Consider the following 24,531-nt stretch of genomic DNA (forward strand, 5'->3'; position numbering starts at 1 on the left):
GTGCCGACCATGCTTAGCTGTACGTGAAGGAGACCTTACCATTACTGTTATGATGCCACTGGGGCCTATTTTCTAGTCTTAAACATGATTGCTGACGCAACACTTCACTGTTTAATAGACCTGCTTCTTGTTCAAGAAATTGGCCCAAACCATCTAGCAATCATAATGGCTACTCCCTCACTGCCTGTACAATAAATAAATAAACAACCAGGAAATGCCTTCATTTCTAAAGGCAACAGGACACCTCTTTGGGACTAGTGTAAAACCGTAGTCTAGTATCTTATAAAATTTTAAATATCTATTCCCTGTCTTCCTCCAGTGTCTTGTTTGTACCAGGGTGAAGATGCTTTTACAGCATTCCGGATGAGTTAATGCACTCAGGTAATACCAGGAACTAATGCAATCCTGTTGTTCTTGATTGCCAGGTGGTCAGAAGAACTTTTGGAACTCCTTGCTGAAATGTTAATCAAAAACATTAAAACAAGTTGTACAAGTAAAAGTAGCATACTGTTCTGCAAATGGATGCATTTTTTCCAATTTACTGGCAACTATTTGTGATAATAATTTTGCTCAGTAGATTGTCCTAGAAGATTCATTTTTCTGTTGACTTGTCAGCAAAGCGTGTGTGTTGTGTGCCGGTTGCGTTGTGCCTTAATATTACTCGTGGTGGATTCAGAGAAGTGGAGAAAGCCCCAAGCCCATCAATAGTTGAGTAGGAGCACGGTTGTGTGTGTCTGTAATGAGGCATACAACACTGCAACATCAATATTACATGCTGGCTTAGGGCCGAGGGATGTGCTCTGTGGTGTGTTCAAGTATAAAGTATGAGCGTGTGCATGTGGGTGTGAGTGCTATGCATAAAGTGTAATGAGCATTTTTTGCAAGGCCCAAGGTGCACTTGAAACTACAGACTCAAGACTGTAGCGTGTAGAGGTCCTGATGTGGAGTTTATGTAGGAGGGAGGGATCAAGAGCCTGTAGGTCAGGAGCCAAGGTGAGCCTGACTGCTAGAGAGAGCTTTGGCTCTTCAACATACCATGAACAGCGGCAACCTCCACATGTTACTGTCAACACCAAACCCATCTGCCAATATTAACCTGACAATCAAAGTTGACTTTATTAACATACCATAATATATTATATTTCCACAGAAAGAAAGTATATGTGTGGATGTGTAATCATACATCTACAATACCTCATTTCAGTGACACATAATTATTGTTATTAAAAGCCTCCTTTTATTTGAAATGGCCTGCAATGAAACCTTCTACTGTGTTAGATGAGAGTGTTGGTTCACCCCCATTACCTCCTCATGGCTTCTCATCCCCCTCGGCCAAGTGAACAGTACTCAGAAATGAAGTATGGACAAGAATTTTAAAGGCTACCATCAAAGGCTGCCATCCTCCTCCTTTAGATCTGTGTGTGTGTGTGTGTGTGTGTGTGTGTGTGTGTGTGTGTGTGTGTGTGTGTGTGTGTGAGAGAGAGTGAGTGAGAAAGAGAAATACCCCCACAGGTGATCTGATTGGCTCATCAGTCTGTTGCGTTCCGCAGGCGAGGGAGAGAGGGGTGTTAGAGGCATATCTAAATAATTTAGATCTTTCATTTGTATTGATCAGGTAGCGCTGCTCTCTGTGGGCCACTCTACTACTACCTATCACTCCATCCTTCTTCGCCCCTGTTCGTGTTTTTCGATTGTAACCTTGTGCCCCTAGCTTTGCTACCCCTCCACTTTTTTTCCCTCCAACCTCCACATCAAACACAGTGCAGGCTGACAGCTGTGAGGGAGCAGAAAATGCATTAGAAGGGAGTAGATGGGGAAAATGCAAGAGAGAGCATTTCTTACCATGATTCCAGAAACGGGACTCAGGCTGGAAGAAAGGTGTAAGCGGTGGATAAAATCTTTTTGTGTGTGTTTGTGTGTGTGTGTGTGTGTGTGTGTGTGTGTGTAACTTTGGAGAGTAATGGAGTGTGTGTTACCTTGGTGAAGCAGGTTAATGGAACTGCAGAAATGAGCGTATTGTGTATATGGAGGCTGGTAAAGCCCGGCCCGACTTAATGCATTAAACCTAGTACATTACTACATTAAATACTGCTTCATGCCATGGCCTTGGATCAATACAACATCACGTAAATACTGATAACCTGTCTCACTACGCTCTGGAATGGATTTGTTGAACAGGTAATGTATTCTGGGAAGAAAAAGTAGCATAAACGAGGAGCACATGCAGGCTTAGCATGAACATGGTAATTGCTTGTATGAATGAGAAGGCCTTCCCCCTGCATTATGTTGGTAATGCAGTGTAAATGGTACACTAAGCAACATGGACTAAATAGGATTATGTTTCTGTTGCCAAGCTAAATATTTATCTTTCTCACAATACAGCTTCTTGTAGACACTGTATGCTGATAGAATTTGGCAGTGCTTAAAACTGAATGTAAAAGGAATACAAATAAATTATTTGTTATTTACAGTGTTATTAGAGTGTTTAGTTTCATTTTATGTTTTGGACGTTTGCATGTTTTTAGTAGAAGACTGAAACAGAAAAACAGACGACATGGTTTGTTATAGCAAGTGTCCACTATATGCCTGGATCCAGTTGCTTAAATGTTTTAAAAAACAGCCATAACAAGTAAATGATTCACTGCATTAGTGCTATAGCTGGACTTCTGTGTAAAAACCACACCAGGAGAAGAGAGGAGGAAATGTCTCAATATCATAAGGAGAGTTGTGGGATGAATTATTGAGGCTTTGATATGGAGGAGAGACTGAAAGGGGGAGAAATGGGTTATACTGTGCTCTGAAAACAGGGTGTAGCCCATCCACCACTCTATACACAGACAGATGCAGAACACACATTCAGACACACACAAACGCTCGGCGCATTGTCTGAGCATGTGTAAATGGAGTCACCCACACAGACAGGCAGGGAGACTGGGCCACACAGGATTCTGCTCTGCCCAGATTCCCACATTGAAAACCAAGCCCAGAAGACTGAACTTCCTGAGACCAACATGTTGCTATTCATATGAAAAACACCCCAACGCTGCTGATGTCTCCTCCTTTTCCCATCCACTTTCCCCCCCATAAGCAGGGGGATTCCAGGGTGAGGAAATAACAATGCCTTCATCTTTCCCCACTGCAAAGGATTGTTTTCCTCAAAGTGTAAAAGTGTATTTTTGTGGGATCGTGTTCTCCTTTGAGCCACAGACTGTTCCCCTGTGCTCTGATCTGTCTGGCTGGAAGCAGTCCAGTGGCTGAGCTCTTTTCCTCCAGTGACGTTGCTGGCTCTGTGGTCCCGTCACTCAGGGCCTTTGTTTACTGGGTAGATCAATAGTTAACTTGCCGCTGGATACACTAAGCTGTAGATCTGTAAAGCTGAATAATAGACCTCTGGCAGTTTTTTTGCTCTGCTGCTGTTTGTGGTGACCTGTGATGAATAGAGGTTTAGCAAAGCTATCAGGGTTACAGCCAATTAGTTCATCAGTCTCTTCTAATATGGTTGTCAATAGGGACAGGCTTTGTTTAAAGCACTGTGATTTGTTCAGGATGAGTTAGATTACATTCTTGAGCCGTAGGACGTGAGACAAAACAGTGAGGGTATCTTATTGTTTTTTTTGTTTAACTACTTTTAAAATTGACTCAAACCTCCGTTTATCAGGCACCTCTGTGTCTGTGTGTGTGTGTGTGTCTGTGTGTGTGCGTGTGTGTGTGTGTGTGTCTGTGCTTGTGCGTGTGTGCCATTGTTCTGTTTGCTTTAACACCTGCTTGCACCTGCTCTCCTATTCTCTTGCGGGGGGTTTGGTCTCACTGGCTTCCTTGTTATTGGTCACTTCACATTTCCATGTGTTAACACCTGAGCTCTGTGCTTATTACAAGCAGGATGTTCAGCAACTGTAGTGTGTGTTGACTTCCAGACTTCCTTTCCACACGTCATCACAACAACTAATAATCTGTGTAGCCTGCAAAAAAAAACTTGCAATCTCTGACACTTTATCAGCGGAGAATAACAGTTTGTCTTCCTGTCTGCTTGGAAGTTTCTGTTTTGCTTTGCTTCTTTATGACAACCAACCGCTTTGTGGAATTGCGGTAACATTGCAGCTTTAGAGTAACACCAATGTTTTTCTGTCTCTTCAGTAACCATCTCTACTAGTGTGTCCTTTGATGGTCTTCTGGTAACTGGCCTCTACACATCTACACCAGTCCAGGCGGCTCCCATCCCGGCTCCAGCCGCCTTTGGCTTCGGTAAGTCTTCAAAGGTACCACTGTAGGCTGTTTAGAGGGGTTTCTTCACCCATGATCTTTGTGCCTATACAAGCTTGTCATTAATTGAACAACTTAGATTTGCAATTAGCACAAACAAACTCTTAGATCATCGTAATAATCATCTAAATAGTATCTTAGTGCTGGGACCATGGGGTATCGCAGTGAGCACGACCCAGCTCAGTTGTCCACATCCGTTTCCAGAATAAGCATAAGACCACTTTCCCTCTCCTGTTATATCAGGCAGTGATGGAGGAGGAGTGGGATTATGTGACCATGGTTTTGGCCAGATGTGTTTTCATTGATGCTTGAGAGAAGAAAAACAGAAAACTGAATAGGATGTGGGGAAAGGACATTGGAGAACAAAGCAGAAAAAGTATACAAGGCCTCTGAGAGACAAAACCAGACTTCAAATTATAAAGAAGAGAATATTAATGGTCACCAGGACAGCTGGTCAGATGTTGAGTTGCAACAAAGGTGCAGCGGCTGCGTTGGATTTGTGGATTACTGTATGATTACAAGAGTAAGACAGTATATAATGGGTAATGGTTTTGGAAAACAAGTTGGTTTCATTTTATTGTTAGTTTGCTATAGGAATGGTTAACTCTTCATGATAGATTCGTATTCTAGTTGTCAAATTTCAGTTTCCATTTTTAACATTATTATCATTTATCATGCATGTGCAGCTGTGTATTTTAATTAAAGTTAAGTGTAGTACTAAAATTGTTTTTAAAAGTGGAGTACAATCAGGATTTTTAAGACTGAGATGAAGTGTGTGCGGATGGAGCCCCTGTGTGAAGGGGTGGGGGCTCTCTTTGGGGCATGGATCGGCCATAAAGAACTCCTCAGAGAACAGGGCTACTGGCCCAGAACTGCTGCCCAGTGTGCTCACTTATCCTGACTAACGCCACTGTTCTTCAGACGCTGACTTCACCCCGGCTTAGGCAGCTCTTCATTTTTGGCAGCCCTGCTTACTGGGGAGGCATCCAAGCAAGGATTGCGTCACCTTTGCTTCACTCTCATTAATTAGAAGTTTTAAGAGAAAGGATACACAAACTGATAGGTAGCAGATTGTTAGTTTCTCCATGGTGTGTGTTTAAAGTCCGCAAAGCCTTCCGTTACAGTATGTGTAATCTGCTAAGCAGCAACGGCGTCCAGGTTTCAGAACACCAGTCAATCAGTCTGTCCTCAGCTATCTGCACTGTGTCTCTCCGCTCTGATTCCCCTGCATCCTCTCCCAGTGTGCGCTTCAGGACTCCATGGAGTTACATGGAATCAATGTCGTCATAAAGGCAAAACAGAGGGCTGATTCATTACTGCCACCATAGTCCTCTTTTTAGTGCCCGTTGTGGGACTTGGTTTTACTTTTTCCTTACTTTATTTGTCTGCATAATTATTAGGTGGATGGGATTTTCAGAAAACACCCTCCATAAAGTACATACTAGAGGTGTGACAAGATACTCAGCTTACAAGACAATACACAATGTTTGGTTCACGAGAACGATTTTAACAGTATGTTAAGAAAAACTTTAACAACGAAATATGATTGGACTTTTTTTATTCAATCGAAAGTCACAAAATTATATAACGAGCACTGTGAAAGGTTTTGCCACAAACTGAACTACTTTAGTTTCCTTAAATAAATCTTAATCTTAAATACTAGTCCTGTTTTCTCAAGCGCAAACCATAATCAAAGTAGTACATAGATTACATTACACACACACGCTCAGTACCTAAAGATGCACAAATGCAGCCCGAGTAGTTAGGGGAATGTGGTGCCTTGCTCACGGGCAGTGCCTAGGAGGTGAACTGGCATGTCTCCAGCTACCAGTCCACCACCATACTTTGGTTCGCATGTGGACTTGAACCAGTGAGCCTCCGGTTCCCAAAACAACTCCCTACAGGCTGAGCTACTTCCACACCCATAGATGGACAGACAGACAGACAGACAGACAAACTTTATTGATCCAAAATTGGAAAATCACTGTGTGTTACAAGCAACAAGGACAAACACACCCACTCATTCACACACATAAAGAAAAAAACCTATATATACTAGAAATAATACATGAGATTAAGAAAAGATTAAGAATAAAAAGGATAGCTAATGCAAGATAAAAACGAAAAACAAAATTCATACTGATTTTCCATTATATGGCCTTGACGTTTGCATTGAATTTTACCCTAGGTGGTATAAAAAAAGGTCTTTAAATATCTTAAATTTAAGTTGAGGAATCCTGGGGGTACCCTAGAAGGAGAGAGAGAGAGAGAGTGTCGTCTGTACCATCTAACGTTCTTACACCGGGTTTTACAGACAGTTTTTTTTTAACTGGAACTTTAGAGAACGGGTCGGGAGATCTCCTTTGCTAATTTCGAGGTCTGCACTCACATTTTAATATCGTCCCACCTCTAGTACATACCTACCCTAGGCAGCCTGACTGGTCTCTAGAGCATAGTCCATGGCAGTGTGTCACATCTGAGAAGAGAAGGTTATTCAGCCTTGGGAGGGCTGAAGAGGGATGCTCCCAGAGTTAGAGAGAGAGAGAGCATCAATGAGCTCATGGAAATCGAGTGACATTCCTGTTCATAAGAAAGCCAGTGTTTAAGCAAAATGTTTTGAAGACATGGAATGGAACAATTCTGGCTTTATGTCCATAGTTGTTGTGACAAATACATGAGGATCTGTGAGGACAACATGGTCACGAGGGAGTTTTATGAGCACAGTGTTTAGTGTGGAGGGTCCAAGATAGGGTTTGGCTCTAATCCTCCTCAATGGAGGCATGTAGGGGACACGGATACACACAGACAGCAACATGCATACACACACATCGCATTCAATAAAGAAATACTCATCCACTCACACTCCAAGGCCCATGCACACAATCCAGCTGTGTACAGCTGCTAGAGCGGCGGCTGGCTGGGGTAACATGTGGTTGACAGATGTATCGGTGCGGGAAACAACATGAACTCCAGTAGGGGAAAATGAAACCACTGCACAACCACAGCAGGATCGCACAGAGGGAGAAGATCAGGGAATTTTGAGATTTTAAATCACAAGATAATGCTAAGAGGGAGGGAACACTTTTAGTAAATAGTAGATGTTTTATTTCTGCTGGGTTAATGTCAGTAGAGAGACAGAGGAAATGTAAAAGAAAGACAAAGACAGACATATTGTGAGCATGAATGGTTTGAAACAGAGAAAAATGAAGATGGAATAAACAGATAAAGGCAGGAAGCTGTGGAGACAGAGAGGTCAGTATTTGTACACTGTGTGGGGATGTCTCGCGGTTGGTGTGGTTAGAGCTGTTACAGCGAGCAGACAGGACGACTGCGCGTCCGCCTCCAAAGAGAGAATTCCCCTCGGCCTTCCCTGTCACCCTTGACCGATTTTTACGGAAAACTCCAGTGCACGACCACACTGCATGCAAATATGCATGCTCTATCATTGGTCTTACTTTGTCTTTGTCTGTTGTGTTATTCTGTTTTTTGTCTGTCACATGAGAGAGACCTTCACACACACACACACACACACACACACACACACACACACACACACACACACACACACACACAAACAGACAACACAACATGGAGACAGAGAAGAGAGACTTTTATTGCCTTCCACTCCCTCTGAATAACAATGCACTTCACAACACATTAGTAATAAAAATGTTAAGCTTTAAGGTCTGACTTTTTATTGCGTCGTCAGAACACCCACTCGTCAAATTAGCCGAAATGTAATAGCGCCATTGGGTGGTATTCAGGGTAATGTGAGGAATGCCATACTAGTGGTTTCTCGGCGGAGCCGCGGCTCCGGTTGCCCAAGGCTCATTGTTTCACTGCCTAAAGGCATGGGATCCCCCTGTTAGCCGCTGGGTGGCTAACCACAAAACCTTTACGACGCTGTAATTGCTTTGCTATGGCTAGTGCAGAATCAGACAAACTGAAGCTAAAAACAATGTTATGTTTGGAAGCCGGGCACGCTTGAGGGAGGGAGAACACAGGAGTGTAAATTGACTGTGGTTTTCATAAATGGGCCCATAAGGGGCCAGATAAACCGGTCTGGCTGAGGCACAGACGCAACAATTACCCTATTTCAAGATGCAAGGGGCTGGAAGGTAAGACTAAACATGTCATTGTAGGCGGGATTCATTCAGTCAAAACATACAGACATTTTAGAATGGACAAGGTGGAGTTTGTAAAGTGATTCATTTGACTATATCATGTAGTCTAGTTTGACAAACTAATTGCTCATCGGAGACCATTGCAACATGTTTTACAGTGAAACTTTTAGACTGTGTGTGTGTGTGTGTGTGTGTGTGTGTGTAACGTGCATGGAGAAAAGCAACATGAGTCTGAACTTAGTCAGCTGCGGGTGAATTCCATCTTCTCCTTCATGGTTTTCCCTCCTTTGACTTTAATTCCATTAAGAGCATTTTCTTTCCATTCCAGTATCCTGGCTTTCTGAAAAAAACTTAAACAGCTTTCAAATTGCCGTTTTCAAAGATTTTTTGATGAAAACAATGACTTTTGTACACATAATTTTAATTTATTTGGTTGGAGTTTAGATTCAGCAATGATGAGGTGATGTATTGGACCCCGCAGACCAGGGCCTGTATGGAAAGAAATGTCACATCTGGTTGGACTTGTATTGCTCCCCTAATGGCAAAGTGTTTTCCATCACATCATTATCCATTCAAACACAAGACAAAACAAGTATTCATTCTATATGTCTCTAGATATTTGATAATTGCAATGATGAAGAAAAAGCACTTGAAGGGAGGAGAGAGCTTTGAAAATAGACAGAAGAGGAATGGATAGGCAAAAATGCCAACATGGGGCTGACCAAGTGTTTGAGATTAACAGAATAAGTATGAGTGAAGAGTGAAAGGAGAACATTGAAAAAAGTGTGCATGAAAAATGGCAAAGAGGGACCAGTGAAAAGGGAGACAGTATGTGAATGATAAAGGAGGTGGAGAAGATGAGATGATGGTGTTTCATCACTCCCTCTGACGGAGTGGCTGATTGGTGTTGCCGTGCCAATGCTGAGCTACTGAGAAACTGGTCGTTGATGGATGGCTCGTTTGCAAGGGTGATGTTTGTTTTGTCGTTAATTTGCATATTTGTATGTATTTGTGAGGTGGTTGGCTTCTGCTAGCAAGGATCCGTCCCCCATCTTAATATGATGGATCTGGCGGTCTTGCAAAACGGACAGCTTAGTGACAGGGACATCCAGCCGACACATTCCCCATGACGGATGGGTTCATGCTATCACACAGTCCGATTAAAGATGAAATGCTGCACCTTGACCTCTGGAGGCGGGGCCAGAGTAGGTGTGCAGCCAAAAGTGTAATCATACCATACACACATTTAACAGGTCCCATGCAAAAAATAGAAACAAATGGAAATACACAATCATGAATGGTCTTTCCTTCTCATTATGCACAATTATGCATTAAAATCTTGATATCCACACACTCATCCATCTCAAGGCTGAAGGTTGGCTGTCTGTGCCCTCTTGCCACCAAGCCAGATTGAATGTCAGTCAAAATGTCAGACTATGAGAGATGGCAGCTCATAATGTCAGTATTTACAGAGACACACACACACACAGGTGTGATTCCTCCTGAACAAAGCCTTGTTTTGGAAGCACTAACAGTCCCAGGAGGGCAGAAGTGTGCTTATGCATACCCCTTCCATCAATGGGATGAGTAGAAAAACTGAGATGGAGTGTTGAGGATAAAGAGGAATGATATAGAGAAAGGGTGGTGCAGGGAGGAAAGAAGGGGCGAAGGAAGAGGTTCCCATGGGGAGAGCTGCTGTCAGTCCCTAGGAGACTTCAAACACACTGCAGCCCTGTGATCAACCCGCTCCCTGGCTCTCAGTTGACAGCTCCCTGACTGTGCTGCTTAGACTCCTTCACGCACAGACACACACACACACACACACACACACATATATACTCGCTCACTCATATACACTTGCTTGCTACCATAAGAGCTCTCACACTCACTGATTTATCCACTCATATCTCACATAACACATTCAAATTCCATTGACATACGTACACTAATGCTGCTTCTCCCACTTAGGATGCTTGTCTGTGACACATTTGCTCTGACATTCGACCTTGCAATAACCTTGGGGATTGCCAACGTTCTTCTGTTGCAACTCTGTCAATGACATGGCAAAGTCTCAAACTGTTGCTCTAGAACCATGGGCTGAACAGAGGCAAGGTGGTGCTGGTGGTGTTGGGGATGATGTTGATAATGATGACTTATCTAAGTCATTACTCCTCTGCTCAGGGCTGAGGCACCCAAAGGAAAGATCCCTCCTGATGATAAATTCATTAGTGCAGAAGATGAAATGAGTTGTCAGGGGCAGAGTTATGTATGGGAGGTGATTTGTGTTCTCTGCGGCACAGTGTTGAGATCAGCTTGCTGTAAATCTCTCTGCTTTGCTGGCACAGGAATTTCCCACCCCTTGCGCCCAGACTGAGCCTCTGTTCTGTCCCTCACGTTGCCCGGCATGTCCTCATCCTCCAATCTCACAATGCTTAGAAGCTGCTAACAGGTGGCTAAACATTTGGGTGCTCTCACAGTCCATAGTATTGCTTGGATGATTATGCATCACAAGTCATGTAGCTTTTTTCAACGTGCAAAGCCTTTTTAGAAGCCAAAAACCAACACCACCTCCAATGGATTCAAACAGAATACAACATAATTCTTAACAGTGCATTAGTTTTGCCTATACAGCCTAACAGCGTAGGTGTTGCATCTCAGGTGTGATGGTACAGTAGACCTGCTGGAGCAGTGCTACTGGGAATTTACTAGTTCACTCAGTGTACACTAGCTCTCCTGGAAAACGCAGCCCCTTCTTTGAACTCCCACAGCTTCACTAGGTGTGCTTACATTTGTATGTGGTGTGTGTGTGTGTGTGTGTGTGTGTGTGTTTGTGTGTGTGTCTGTGTGTGTGTCTGTGTGTTTATATTTGCTTTTCATGAGCGCACACATACTTGTATGCACATGCTGGGCATCAGAGTGCTTTCCTTTCCTGCTGTATTTTTTGCATCCAAATGTATGGTAAAACAAAAAGGTCCAAGGTGGCCGAGAGAGCATAAAGAGGGGAAAGCAGGAGCTGCACTGACCGCGATAGAGATATCAAAGTGGTGTGTGAGATGTTGGCCAATTTTTTTATGTTATTATTATTTTTTGTTCTGCAGGAGAGAGCAGCAGGCGTAGGCTGTTTCTCCCATGTGTGGTCTCTTTTGAGCAGAGCAATGTTATTTTCTGCCATGCAGAGAGGTTGGTTACAAGCCAGAGAGAATGAGAGAGGAGAGAGAAGTGAAGACAGTGAGAGCTTTGACTCAAAGACTGCTCAGTGTGACACATTTCTGTGAACACTAGTAGGTTTGCATCATTTCAACAAAGAGTCAAGCTGACTTTGAAATGTATCTTTGTTGTGTTGTGATTTAAAACTCCTTATATTCTATACCTCCACATGCACCTTGCAAGTGTGTGGGCATCTCTGGGTTTGGTGTGCAAACTGCGAGAAAGTGATTTTACAAAGCCTTCTCCGCAAAGTGCATGCCATCCGGGCTGCACTCTGACTCCTATTCATTTTTAAAGTTCCCTTGCAGAGAGTATTAGAAAAAGGGGAAGTGCTCTCTAACTCTGTGAGACGAGCATCTTAGTGGTTCTACTGGCTAATCACTGTAGGGCCCTGAATGGATCTGACCCTACACCCTCTAAAAGCCTCAAAGAATAACAGGAATGCTCCACTGACAAGCCCGTTTTTGTTACACTAGAAAAAAGTTATCTGTGAACAACTCACTCAGATCCAATCTGACCCATATTTTGGCAGTGAAAATAGTTGATGACCTTCTCTGTGTTTCGCCCTCCTTACGAGAGCCAGGCTGTTGCCGTGATTAGTTCACTGCCTTCCAGCGCTCCTCTGTCAGTCCAGGCTCAGCTCCAGCATCCTCCATCAACACATTTAAGTACACACATACTGTATATAAACACACATGCAAATACAGCACAGGCACCGTGCCTTGCTTTCCCTAGGCTTTCCACTGGCACTTCACCTGTCGCCCCAGGTCTCTATTTCTCATACTCAACATGTGTGTCAGAACAGAGCCTGCAACACCACGGCCTTGTTTATTTGCTTCATTGACGGGTGGGGAGCAGGGACGTGGTTGCAAGAAATTAGCACAAGTCAAATCAGATTAATTAATCCCCAGCTCAAACTATTAGCCGAGGAGTCGTGTTGAATTAAAAATCAAATTAGCCCTGGCGCCTGTTGTTAAAGCTGTGGTGTGTGCCTGCCAAGCTACAATGACACACACCCACAGAAGCCTGCCGCTCATGGGCTTCACTGACGGATGGACGTATGAATGGACGGATGGATGGATGGATGGAGGGGTGGAAGGTAGAAATTGGTGCTCAAGGTCTGGAGTTGGGGGGGAGGGGAGGGGAGTTTGGTGACTTTGCCACCCAGTGTGGTAAGCTTCTCCTGGGGCACGGAGCTGGCTGTCCTCCACTGGGTGCAGCTCCATAGCAATACACTAGCACTAGCAATAAGCAGGTTTGGCTATGTCACTCCAGTTAGGCCTTTCAGCAACATTTCACCCTGATGGTTTACATAACTCACACACACTTCTTGAACCTGGGACTGAACCCAGTTTTAATCAAGCCCCTGCTTTTCACCCTGACTTTATCAAAAACATAAAAGGAAGCAAAAGGGTAACTCTGTTTTTATACAACTTGAGTCTCATTTTCTCAGTAGTCTCAGTAATAATAACATTGTGTTCACCAAATTTATTTTTTTTGGTTCTGAGAATGTGACAACATCAGTAAAAAGTCCACCTGAGTCTGATGATGATCGAACAGGTTTTAAACAAACCCCAAGATTAGCCAATTTATGCAATGTTGTGGTATTCTCACCAGGCACTTATGTGAGTAAAACGTTAACATTACTGGTTAAAATGTTGGCCTAAACTAAATTTCTCTCTCTCTTTCTTTCTCTCTCTCTCTGAGCAGTTTGTTTACTGTCACTAAATAGCACAGAGTGAAAGTCAACATTTTCTGTTTACCTAGTGACAGTGATCATGTCGTTAGTTCAGACAAGTACTTTTAAACTTATCTATATCCAGGAATAGCAGGCATCATGCTCTCTCCTTTTTATCTGCGAAAAATGCTGAATTTTAGAATACATCCATGTGGAAACTTTTCAAGGAAGGTGCAGGTTGGGTCACACACAGACAGAAGCACACACACAGATAGCTGGAGCATAATCAAACTTTGGCTTTGCAGTGTCTGACTGTCGCACAAAATGCATTGCTGCAAAGAGTGCTGTCTGCCGGTACCACCAACCTGCGAGGAGGTGAGGGCCTGTTCATTGCTGTTTGCAGCTTTAATTTTTTTTTTTTTTAATCTTTGGTTCTCATTTAATTTTACGAGCCATATGCATCACAAACTCTATTACTTTGTTCTGTGACTTTTAAACATAGACTGTATGAAATAGGTTTTAAAGTGCTCCTAAGCGCTGCTATGCTCTCCCTTTTCTTCATTGAGGCCTCTATTTTTTCAGGCTTGTGGTGATGTGCAATGTGCTATATGCCAAAAAAAATCAGTTTGATTTGGTTAAAATTATCGCGTAAATGTCCTAAGTTTTGGTCTTTGTCAATTTCTTTCGTAGAGCAAATTACGTTAGACATTTCCCTTGGACATGTATGTCATCCGACTGGGAACCCAGAAATTCCGACATTAAATTGAACACAACAAAAAACAAACAAAAGTCTGAAGAAAGTGGCAGAGTCCTATTTGATTACAACTGTGTCAGATAAAGCAAGTGCCTTGCAGTGCAAGGTGGTAAAACATGTGGACAGTTTATTACCAAGAAACATCCCACGAATTTGAAAGTAGCCTACATTTTAGAAACGAACACAAGGAGGTTAACCCAGCTTACCTTAACAAGGTAAAAGAGAACACCAAGCCTCTTTTCTCCTAAACTAAAACTAAGCATTTTCAAAAAATAATAAATAAACTAAACTAGCAAACCCGCTTTAAAAACTAATTAAAACTAAACTGAATTTGAAAAAACAAAAAGTCAAAACGAAAAAAAAACTAATGAAAAATGCAAAAATATAATAACCTTGGTTTGCTACAGCCAATTTGTTTTTCGGCATGGTCAAAAAAATTGTGGCAGAGAATCGTGATATCAATTCTAAGCAAAAAAATAATTGTGATTCATACTTTTCCCCAAATCGTGCAGGCTTACCCTCACTAAAGTAAAACTGCACATTTTAGACTGGCCTTTATCGTGGCCAGCCTTAGGCACACCTGTGCAATAATCATGCTGTCTAATCAGCATCTTGATATGCCACATCTGTGAGGAGGATGGATTATCTCGGCAAAAGAGAAGTGCTCTCCAACACAGATTTAGACAAATTTGTGAACAATATTAGAGAGACATAAACCTTTTGTATACATAGAAAAAGTATGAGATCTTTGAGTTCAGCTACTGAAACATTTGGGCAAAAACAAAAGTGTTGCGTTTATAATTTTGTTCAGTCTCTTTGTGTGATTGAGAATATGTGAAAGATGGATAGCAGGGCTGTGAAGAGATGTAGAAGTCTCATCTATTATATTGGGGGGGGGGGGGGGGGGGGGGGGGGGGGGGGGGGGGGGGGGGTTCCAAATCACACAACACTTGTTTGATTCTGAACAATATTAATTTTAATTATGACACATTAGTTCAGGGGGGTATATTGTGCTCCGGCAGTGTTGCTGTATTCCATTTATCATTCACGCTTGTATGGTTTGTAGCTCTTGAGCAATGAAAGGAAGCCGTGTTTTCTTCATACTTTTAGTTATTATTCAGTCATTGGTTTTGATAGATGTGAAGGGCACATTACACAAGAAGAAGCAATCATAAAATGTGTACGTATGTATTTGTATTAAATAATTTTTCATGTATGACCATATGTTGTGTACAGTACTTATTCTCGTTCAGCTGGTTAGAGCCATTCTGGCAGCTCCTACAATAAGCCCTAGCTTGTGTGTGTCCTTGGCTTAGCAGTTTATGGATGATGGATGATGGATGCTATGAGATACAATGGAAGCCTAAATGAAAGAGCAATTGTTCTGTGAATGTATGCATATGTCCAAAAATTGGTCTGGTGCTTAGGGCCAGGGCATGAATACATATGTTTTTATCTATACACAAACTGCTTCTTTCACAGAACATTCAATTTACCGTGCTAGGCACACATGGAAAAATTAAATAATGTAAACATATACATAAGCACAGTAAGTCTCTCAAATACACTCTCGCGCATGCTCACCTACACGCATATACAGCTCAGCGGACCTCCAGGTGTCCTTTACTGCCAGTTAAACTGTCTTTCATTCATAAGAAAAACCTCTCCCCCTCCACATTTTCCCACAGAGTCTCAAACCCCATTTCCCCCTGGCCACTGGCATCTTTCACCACCCATATTAACTCACAGCTTCCTCTTGGCAAAGCTGTTCCAGACCCCTGCCATCACCACAACGCTGCCAACCTGTCTCCATGGTAGTGATTGGCAGGTGCTGAGATGGATGCTTGTTTCAGCCAATAGCAGATCAGATTTAGGTTGTCATGTGCCGTGAGACCCTGCAGTGGCCCAACTGACCAGCGGAGGATAGTGTTGAGAAGCGTCGGTGAATGCAATACAACAGGCGCACACAAACGCTCACACACATAGCATGGGCTCATTCAGCAGTACAAAGCGTATGGGGTCCCTACTCATGCTGTCAGTACTGTTGTGATATATCATTTATGTTGCCATTGTGTGGCCTTCTCTTGAAATATGTTGACAGAGGCATTATTCTGGCTTTTGACAGATTCCCATACATTCGCAGGCTTTTAATAACACACGTTAATGCTCCGATAGGTTTATGACAGGTTTTAAGAATTACCACATGAAATATGAACCTTTAATTGGCCTGCTCTCCAAATTATCTGGGGTGGCATACGTTGAATTTCTAAGTCTAAGTCTAAGTGGGAGAAGGATCACTGCTTGTACGGCTATTATCTCTCTGTCTGAGCGCACACACAGACACACACGCGCACAACATGCCTGGAAGACAAAAGATGTGAAGCGTAAACATTAATCTGTGCTTTTTAAATGAGACCCATTTTTCTGCGTTTAATAAAAAAGTATATTGTAAGTAGTAAGAAATATAAATTCTTAAGACAAAAATCAAATAACCTAATCTTCTTACAGCACATTACTCTACTTCATAGGAATTAATTTCATTTTGTTAACGCTCCGAGCAAACTGCTATGCATACATGCATTTTAATATTATGTTTGTGGTTGATGTATCTGTGTGTGCAGGCGTACAGGGTCATACAAATGCATGTGTGCTTATGGTTGTGCAGTTTGTGCTTTAGCATTGAATAAGAATTCATTGAACATGAATTCATTAATAATAATTGCTCCAGTGAAGAGAAAGTTGCGTCAGTTTATTATATCAACTGTTGGTAAAAGGGAACCAACAAGCACCCAGATTGATTTCACCTTTAGAGCTAAAGTGCATTCTCCCACTGCCTTCGTGTCAGTCGGAAAACTATCAAGAAAAACATTTTTTTTTATGTTTTTAGAAAACAGTTATCATGAATGCATGGTCCAATTACAAACAGATCAGTCAAACTAATAGTTCTGTGTTTCTCTCCAAGCCAGACATTGCTGATGGACATTTGTGAAATGAGTGCAAAATCCACTAGCTATGTACTAACCAGATCAAATGGTGTGTAAAAACTCTGAGTCATTCTCGTAAATGTGCATATCAATTTGAATGTTGCCTCTCGAATCCTCGCAACTCTGCTATAAAACCTAACTATCAGTTGCTTCTAATGCCAGTTAGACCGGCTCCTGCTGGTCCTACAGTGTGAAGTCGCTGCCAGGCTGAGCCACGGATTGCCCATCTGCTCCATCAGAGAATTCTCACTCCATCTATTTGACTTGGTTTGAGCTTGGCTGTGGAAAATCTCATTAGCTTTGCAAAGTGAGATACAAAGAGAGATAAAAACAAATTCTGGGACCAAACATGAGATGTTAATAACGACACAGGATACAGACAGATGTGATGTGAAGTGTTTACAAAATTTTAAGAAGTAAATCTAGACAGAGGGGGAGGATGTGGAGAACTTTTTTTTCCTGGAGACATGGGCGGGCTGAATATGAATATATAATTACCAGCAGAGATTGATGTCGAGGTGACAGCTCTACAACCAACGTATGACGCTTAAAATTCTGACACACCCTTTTCCTGTGTGTGTTTTTTCCTGTGTGTGTGTGTGTGTGTTATATTTATGAAACATGCTCTTCCCATTCACACCATGGGAGTTAGCAGGTCATGTTCCCTCGACATTAATCACTGCCGACAGCTCATAAGTGCCCAATCTGCATGTGAAAGAACTGCATTTGTTTGCGTATAAGAGTGTGATCGTGCGTGCACATATTTGCATGTGTGCATTTGACTGTGGATGTGTAGTTGCAACACAGGCAGCTTATTGAATTAGAAGTGGCCTTTGCTGATACTTATCTAACATGCAGCACGAATGCATCACCCATGGCATTTGTGCTGCACCGACAACTTCTGTCATCGTCAGCTCATTAGGTGTTCTGCATGCAGCTGATTGTTTGCTAACGAGTGTGGAGAAATGGGGAGAACAAACAATCATAGTTGATGAAGCATAAATGGTGGTCACTAAAAACACAACGTTTTTAAATGGTTTTATTTTATTTTCTAGAAAGAGTTTAAAAAGCCAAAAATAGCAAGCTGTTCCCTTCATACACCCAAGTACTTTGGGTTTTGATAGAGAGGGTTTTGGTGTGCTTTAATTACTGTAAAGTAAGAGAATGTGGGGGAATTGAGAGTGATAAAAGATGAGATGAACAAAGCAAAAAATCAAGCACATGCTCCAAAGATAAGATCAGTCACATATGTTACCAGAGATCAGGTACCAGAGATGCTGTAAAAGAAAAACCTAAATTATGAAGAATAAATTATTAACAGTGATACAATTATAGTTTTCAAAGTTTGTGTGACCCCAGGGTATTAAGACACAGGAAGGGCTTTTGTGTATGTTTTCATTTCATAATGACAAGAGAACCTGTCTTTTTATTTCTCAACTGGACAAAACCAGGAATGTTAGAGCTTTATATTTTTTCTGCCCAGGTTCAATACAGCTTGTTGCTTGTTGGAACATTTGGATCTCAGTGAATACTAGTGTCTCTCTCTCTCTCTCCCTCCCTCCCTCTCTCTCTCTTCATACCCGGACATGAAAGGGACTAGTTTTTATATTTGCATTTTTACGCCTGAGTGTATTTTTCAAGTGGGAATCGAAATTCTGTGAGCAGTGTTGAGTCCCATCGCTCCTGTGTCCTGGAGTGCATCAGTCTGCCTTTTCATCTTCACCCTAGCTGCTCTCTGCTTCTCTTTAGCCATATCCTCAATCCCTCCCTTGCTCTACCTCTCTTTGTCTGTTGCTATTTTCTTTGTTTTCCTAATTTTCTCACAACGATATGCTTTTTTTTGTTTCAAAAATTGGATTCTGTGTTTGTTTTTACTTTATCCAGTAATAGTTTGGTTTCTTATTCAATTTACTAAAGCTTTTAATTAGGGTTTCATTACAATAATTTGTCATCACTGTAATTTAAAAACCACTCTGGCCAGCACTTAAGTTGTTTTTGGTGCCGTGCCCACCGTTTTCTTTTACTTAATGATAAGTGACAGCACTGGAGCTGTCCTTATGTTGTTAACGGCCACAGCCCATTTACTGTCTCCGTCTGCTGCTCTCTCCTCTACTACTGCTATCTCCCCTGCTGAGTCTGCTGCTCAACGCCATCCCCACACTCTCTTTCTGTTTGTATTTGCTGCTTTCCAGATAGTGTTTCCATTGCCTTGAGAGCTAAGCTTGAGTTATGCACATCTGGGGGGATTTTCAAATTGCACCATGGCAATGTGGTGAGAAAAATTCACAGCGCTTCTGCTTCTCTTATTCGGACACAAAATTGGACATTTAATGCCAAAACTGGTGTCTTGACGGCCTTGGTTTTGGCAGTAAATGTATGGCACATAACATCATGGAAATTGTTCTGGAAATGTGTCTTTTGTACCAGAATGGGGTTAACAAGAGAGAAAGATGTATGGGTATGTCACTTCAGTGCCACGTAAGAACTGGACAAAAGCAATTGCTGCTTGTCTTTATGTCAGTGGTAAAATAGGGTGCAGGGAAATCTTGCCCAGGCAAACAACATTGCAATAACCCAAGACAGTTATGTGTGTTTATGTGTGTTTCCCTGTATGAGTGTCTATGTGTTTGCTTAAGAGTAAATTGTAGTCATTACACAGAGAGGTTGTAGCCGAGAGGTGATTGGAGAATAGCAGTACTATTAGTGGGTGATTACATCTCAGTCTGTTATTACACACCAACAGCTCCTTAGCAATGTAAAAGGCTGCTTTTCTTGATGCCTCGTAAATCTGACACACTAGGCCCACACAGTGCATGAACTCACACATAATGACACAATATGTTTTTATCATGTGAAACCTTTCAAATCATGTCGATTATTCACTTTGAACTCTAGTTAAAGAGTTTGCTGTTTCTCTACATGAGAATTTTTACAAGAAATGTTTGCAGACCCCACAGGCTAAACAAAAATGCATGGTTCTTAATTTAAAAACAAGCTTGTTTTTCTTAGTTTTTTAACCGACAGCAATAATAACTAGGTTTGTTTGTACCGTGGCACAGACAAATACGCCAAACCAAAACATTAAACTGAAAAAAACGTAACAAACCAGCACAGACAAAAATACACACAAACAGCTGGCTGGGTTAAACAGAAACATTTATGGTGCTGTCGACATTATGTGTATTTATGGATGCAATCTGTGAGGTCACATTTATTACTGTCAGAAATGGGCGGAATTATTTCTCTTTAAATAATTAGTTTTAAACCCCCCCCACACACACACACACACACACACACACACACACACACACACACACACACACACACACACACACACACACACACACACACATACACACATACAATCTTTGCATATTGATTTGCACATTGATTCAGGGGATATTAAAGCTCGGATGTTATTAATCATCCCTGATTATGTTTTCAGTGAGCTGAGTTATGATTGAGGAAAGGAGCGGAGAGGATTGTGTTGGGCTAGCCAACAGAGCACTGCAGCTCCGAGCGATCTTCACACACAGTATGAGGAAAATATATAATTGCGATTATTTTGACTTATCTTGCAATTGCAACATGATTACCGATATTGGAAGAAATGATCGTTATTTTCATTTTCATTAAAACAATTTAAAATTTAAAAAAGATTTTATAAGGCCTATAGTGTGATTTTTGCAAGGATCTGTACGTTTAGTCTGTAGGATACGATTTGTAGGGCCGGACATCTCTGCAGCACCACAATACTTTATTCAGAATAGTTTTTAGACAAATATTTTGCCGTTAACAAATATTGCACCCCCATGCGATTTTGATAACATTTGGATTAATTGTGCATCCCTAATACACAGCTGGTACATCACATACATTTTAAAATTGGCTGAATGTGTTTGCAACGTGAGCAGTGGACCACACTATGTTGACTTTGTTTTCTAAAAGCATAACAAATGCATAAATTTGCTGTCTAGGAGATGCACACTTATCTTTGTGTTGCGTTTGCACTCGTGTGTTGGTAATAGTTCCCACACAGTTTGGACGCCTCTTGGCAGACACTACAAAGCCATTTAGTATCAGTAAATTATTAAACTGTTCTGTATGTCTGCGTAGTGATTGATGAGTGCGGCGGCGTCCTGCCCTTGCCCTCTCTGAAATGAAGGAAAGATTGTGTGACATGATGTCATTCCATCGATGCAATCATAGCCGGACACAGACTCTCATTAATAAATGCAGTGTTATGTCAGTGTCAGCTCACAGGGAGGGAGAAAAGAAGGAGAGGGTTGAGAAAAAAATAAATGATGAAAGAAGAGAAGTAGAGGGGGAAAAAAAGCAAAGAAGAGACAGTGGATTAGAAAGGAGTGTGAGGCAGGAAGAAGAAAAAGAAACTGTACTGTAGGATGCCAGTGGATGGAAAAATATCAGTAGACTGGCATGAGATCAAAAGAGTCAGCGAAGAAATGAAAAGTAGACGGAAAGAAGGGAGCATGGGATAAGGTGGATACAGTGTGAGTAAAACTTGAGACATTGGGTAGATATCTATACTCTTATATCACGCAGGTCCTTGGGGCTCTTTCTTAGTGTATCTGGTTAAATTCAATGGCCAGTCACCTTATGCATTAGTTTCAGATTTATGCTGATTTGTCTGTAAGTATTACGTTTTAATGTATTGCCCATTTTTGCACTCTCTCTTACCAAATATGATTGCAATATTTTAATTGCATACCTCGCAACCAAACCAAGCAAGATTGGTTTGACTTTGCTGTAAATCATCTTGCACAAGATACCATTTTTTATTTTAATGTTACTTTCATTTTATTGCTGTATTAAACCAACCTGACACTTACTTGAGATACTGTTGTTGATACGTGACTGCGAACATCAATATTCGGGTGTGTTTTATTTTTATGAAAGTAACTAAGAGTGTGCAGCAATGTTGTGGAGTGCGGATACATTTAAGGAACCCACATGAACACACACCACTGACAGACAATACAACCCATACAGTTTCTTAAAAAACTGGGCTTAAAAAAAATAAATGGGCTTACCCCACAATGATAATGGAACTTTTACAGAGAGAAAAGCAGACTAGACATGTGCTCTGATAAATGACTCTAAGCTATAACATACACATTTTTGGCCCTATTTTAACAATCTAAGCGCACAATGTGAAGCACAGGTGCGTTTAGGGCGTGCCTAAATCCACTTGTTTGGCGGCGCAAATAAAGAGTTTAAAAGGGTTGAACTTAGTGTCTTAATTAATTCATAGTTGTGTTTTGGGTGTAAAACGTATACACCATCTCATCTCCCACACCATTTTAAAGCCAGGCACATTTGTACCTTTGCTGCTTTGCTATTATGATGGCGGATTTGCACCATAATATTTTTATTTGTAATCGTTTGCATGTTTGTGTGTTGCTGCGCTTCCCTGTGTGTGTGCAAAAAGCACAGTTTGTGCGTGCTGTGCATAAACCTGTCACAGTGAAAATGCTGTGCTATTGACTTTAGACCAGGTTTTTGTTGGTCAATGGCGCAATCACTTCCTGCTGCCTCAAGATAGCAATACGCCAAGAATTTACCTGAACACAATTACCTGTTATACCAGCACGCCTGTGGGCGCAAAGATGGCCGCAGGTGCATTTGCTATTTAAACGGCGTGGGTGCTGGACGGTCTTAAAATAGCAGAGACACTTGCGTCAGGCTTTGCGCTGTGCTGCGCCGGGGCGCAAGATAGGGCCCCTTATGTCTTCACAAGTTCATTTTAATACTGTAGTAAAATACATGGAAACCAGCCGCTACTTGGAAGTCATTCTTTTTTTTTAAAGGCTTAGGTAGGCGTTAGAACATTTTTGGTACTAATTAAATTATTCAATGGCATAAAACATTTCAAATTGAGGCTACACCAGCAGGAGACTTCATCTGTCTCAATCAGCCAATTTACCTTTTCTGTCTCTTCCTTTTCTCCTCCCTCCACCAGGTGTGATGCCAGACCGGCAGTTTGGTGGAACCCAGTTTGTGTGCAGTGTGGTCGCTTCACATGTCAGCCACCAACCATCCACCAGCTTCAGCTTTGTCTGGATTGCCCCACCGCCTGGCACCGGCTGTGTCAACTTCCTGTAAGTCATGTGTGAGTGTATGTGTTTAAAAGACAACAGCTTAAAGAGAATAAGAGACATGAGTAGTTGGGTTAATGCAGGTTAGGACCTTTACAGCTGTGTCGTGTTGTGTGGCTTCATATTGACCCAGTAAGCCTGAGTCAGGCTTATCAGCCAACATGATGGTCGGTGTTTTCTCTGTCAGAGCCACAGAAAAGATGTTAAAAGGTCATCTACTCGGAGAAGGTCAAACTTTGGACAGAGATAGCGGGTGAGTGTATGTAGTGAAATGACCTCTGCAGTGGCAGGTGTGTGTGTGTGTGTGTGTGTGTGTGTGTGGGGGGGGGGGGGGTTAGCCTGCTGAGAATAAAAGACTCAGGCCCTCTTCTCATTGGAAAATGTGTGAGTGGTTGAACAGATCCACCCATCCCCCAAGGATGGGTGTAGTACAGACACACATGTAGAAAAACTGTGGTTCACACCACCCTTACTTCTGTGACATTAAACATAATCATTAGTAAATTGGAGTGGCTTCTATAAGGGTTTTAATTGGGTTTTTAGCCCACTGCAGCTGGGGCAGTAACCAATTGCTCAGTAACACTGTACAGACGCTTTCTATCTGTCTGCCTGTTTGTGTACACGTTACTGGCTGTGTTTCCCTGAAGCTTACTTGTTGTTTGATTGGCACAAGTGAAAACATATCTAGCTTTAAAAACTTTAGAACAGCCTTGATCTTTCCCTTTCTTCATTTTCTTTCCCCATTCTTCTGTTTTGTTGTGCTCTTAATCATTTTCTCCATCTCGATCTGTTGGAAATATCCTCTTACTCTCTTTCCCTCTACTTCTCTTGGCTGGTGAGTTACAGCCTCATGCTGATAATCAGTCAAAATGCAATTAGAAGCTGTTGCTGCAGAAGCATAGAGGGAAGGGGTCCTCCCTTCGTCTGTAACACTTCCCAACGCAAAGTCACGGCAGGATAGCACCACATTACAAAGATCTTTCAGAAATTCACCTACAGATATTATAATATCTATACATATGATAAGTTCAATTCTCACACCTTAACATAAAGAGCAGCCAAGTGTGTTTTAAATATGAAATCTAAAAATTATATCACCATACAAATTGAATGCTTGGTTAGTCAATCAAACTACAATCTAATGTATTTATTTAGCAGTTTTCTAGTCTTAACAACTACTCAAACTGCTTATACAGAGTACATTCACCACTCACACATATTCATACACTGTGGCCAAGGCTATCGTACAAGGTGCCACCACCTGCTCATCAGATTAACTCTCACACACTGAGCCACAGCTATAAGCCCTTCTTTTTTCCATTTTCTTATTACCAGTCATCATCTTTTAAAACTTGAAAGACGTTGCAAATTGCACATTATGTATATTGTGTCTCATTGAAACCACCAC

The 24,531-nt window shown here is 41.8% G+C and overlaps 1 protein-coding gene across 2 annotated transcripts in view; it reads left to right on the forward strand.

Moving 5' to 3' along the window:
• reln (reelin) overlaps positions 1 to 24,531 on the forward strand; it is a 97,747-nt gene that overhangs the window by 17,974 nt on the left and 55,242 nt on the right. For both annotated transcript variants that reach the window (XM_034880319.1, XM_034880320.1), the window contains exons 2-3: positions 4,135 to 4,242; positions 22,988 to 23,126. In XM_034880319.1, coding sequence (XP_034736210.1) covers positions 4,135 to 4,242; positions 22,988 to 23,126 — 247 coding nt within the window. The remainder of the gene's footprint in view (positions 1 to 4,134; positions 4,243 to 22,987; positions 23,127 to 24,531) is intronic.

This window comes from Etheostoma cragini, chromosome 8 (genome assembly GCF_013103735.1).
Source record: "Etheostoma cragini isolate CJK2018 chromosome 8, CSU_Ecrag_1.0, whole genome shotgun sequence".
Taxonomy (NCBI): Eukaryota; Metazoa; Chordata; class Actinopteri; order Perciformes; family Percidae; genus Etheostoma; species Etheostoma cragini.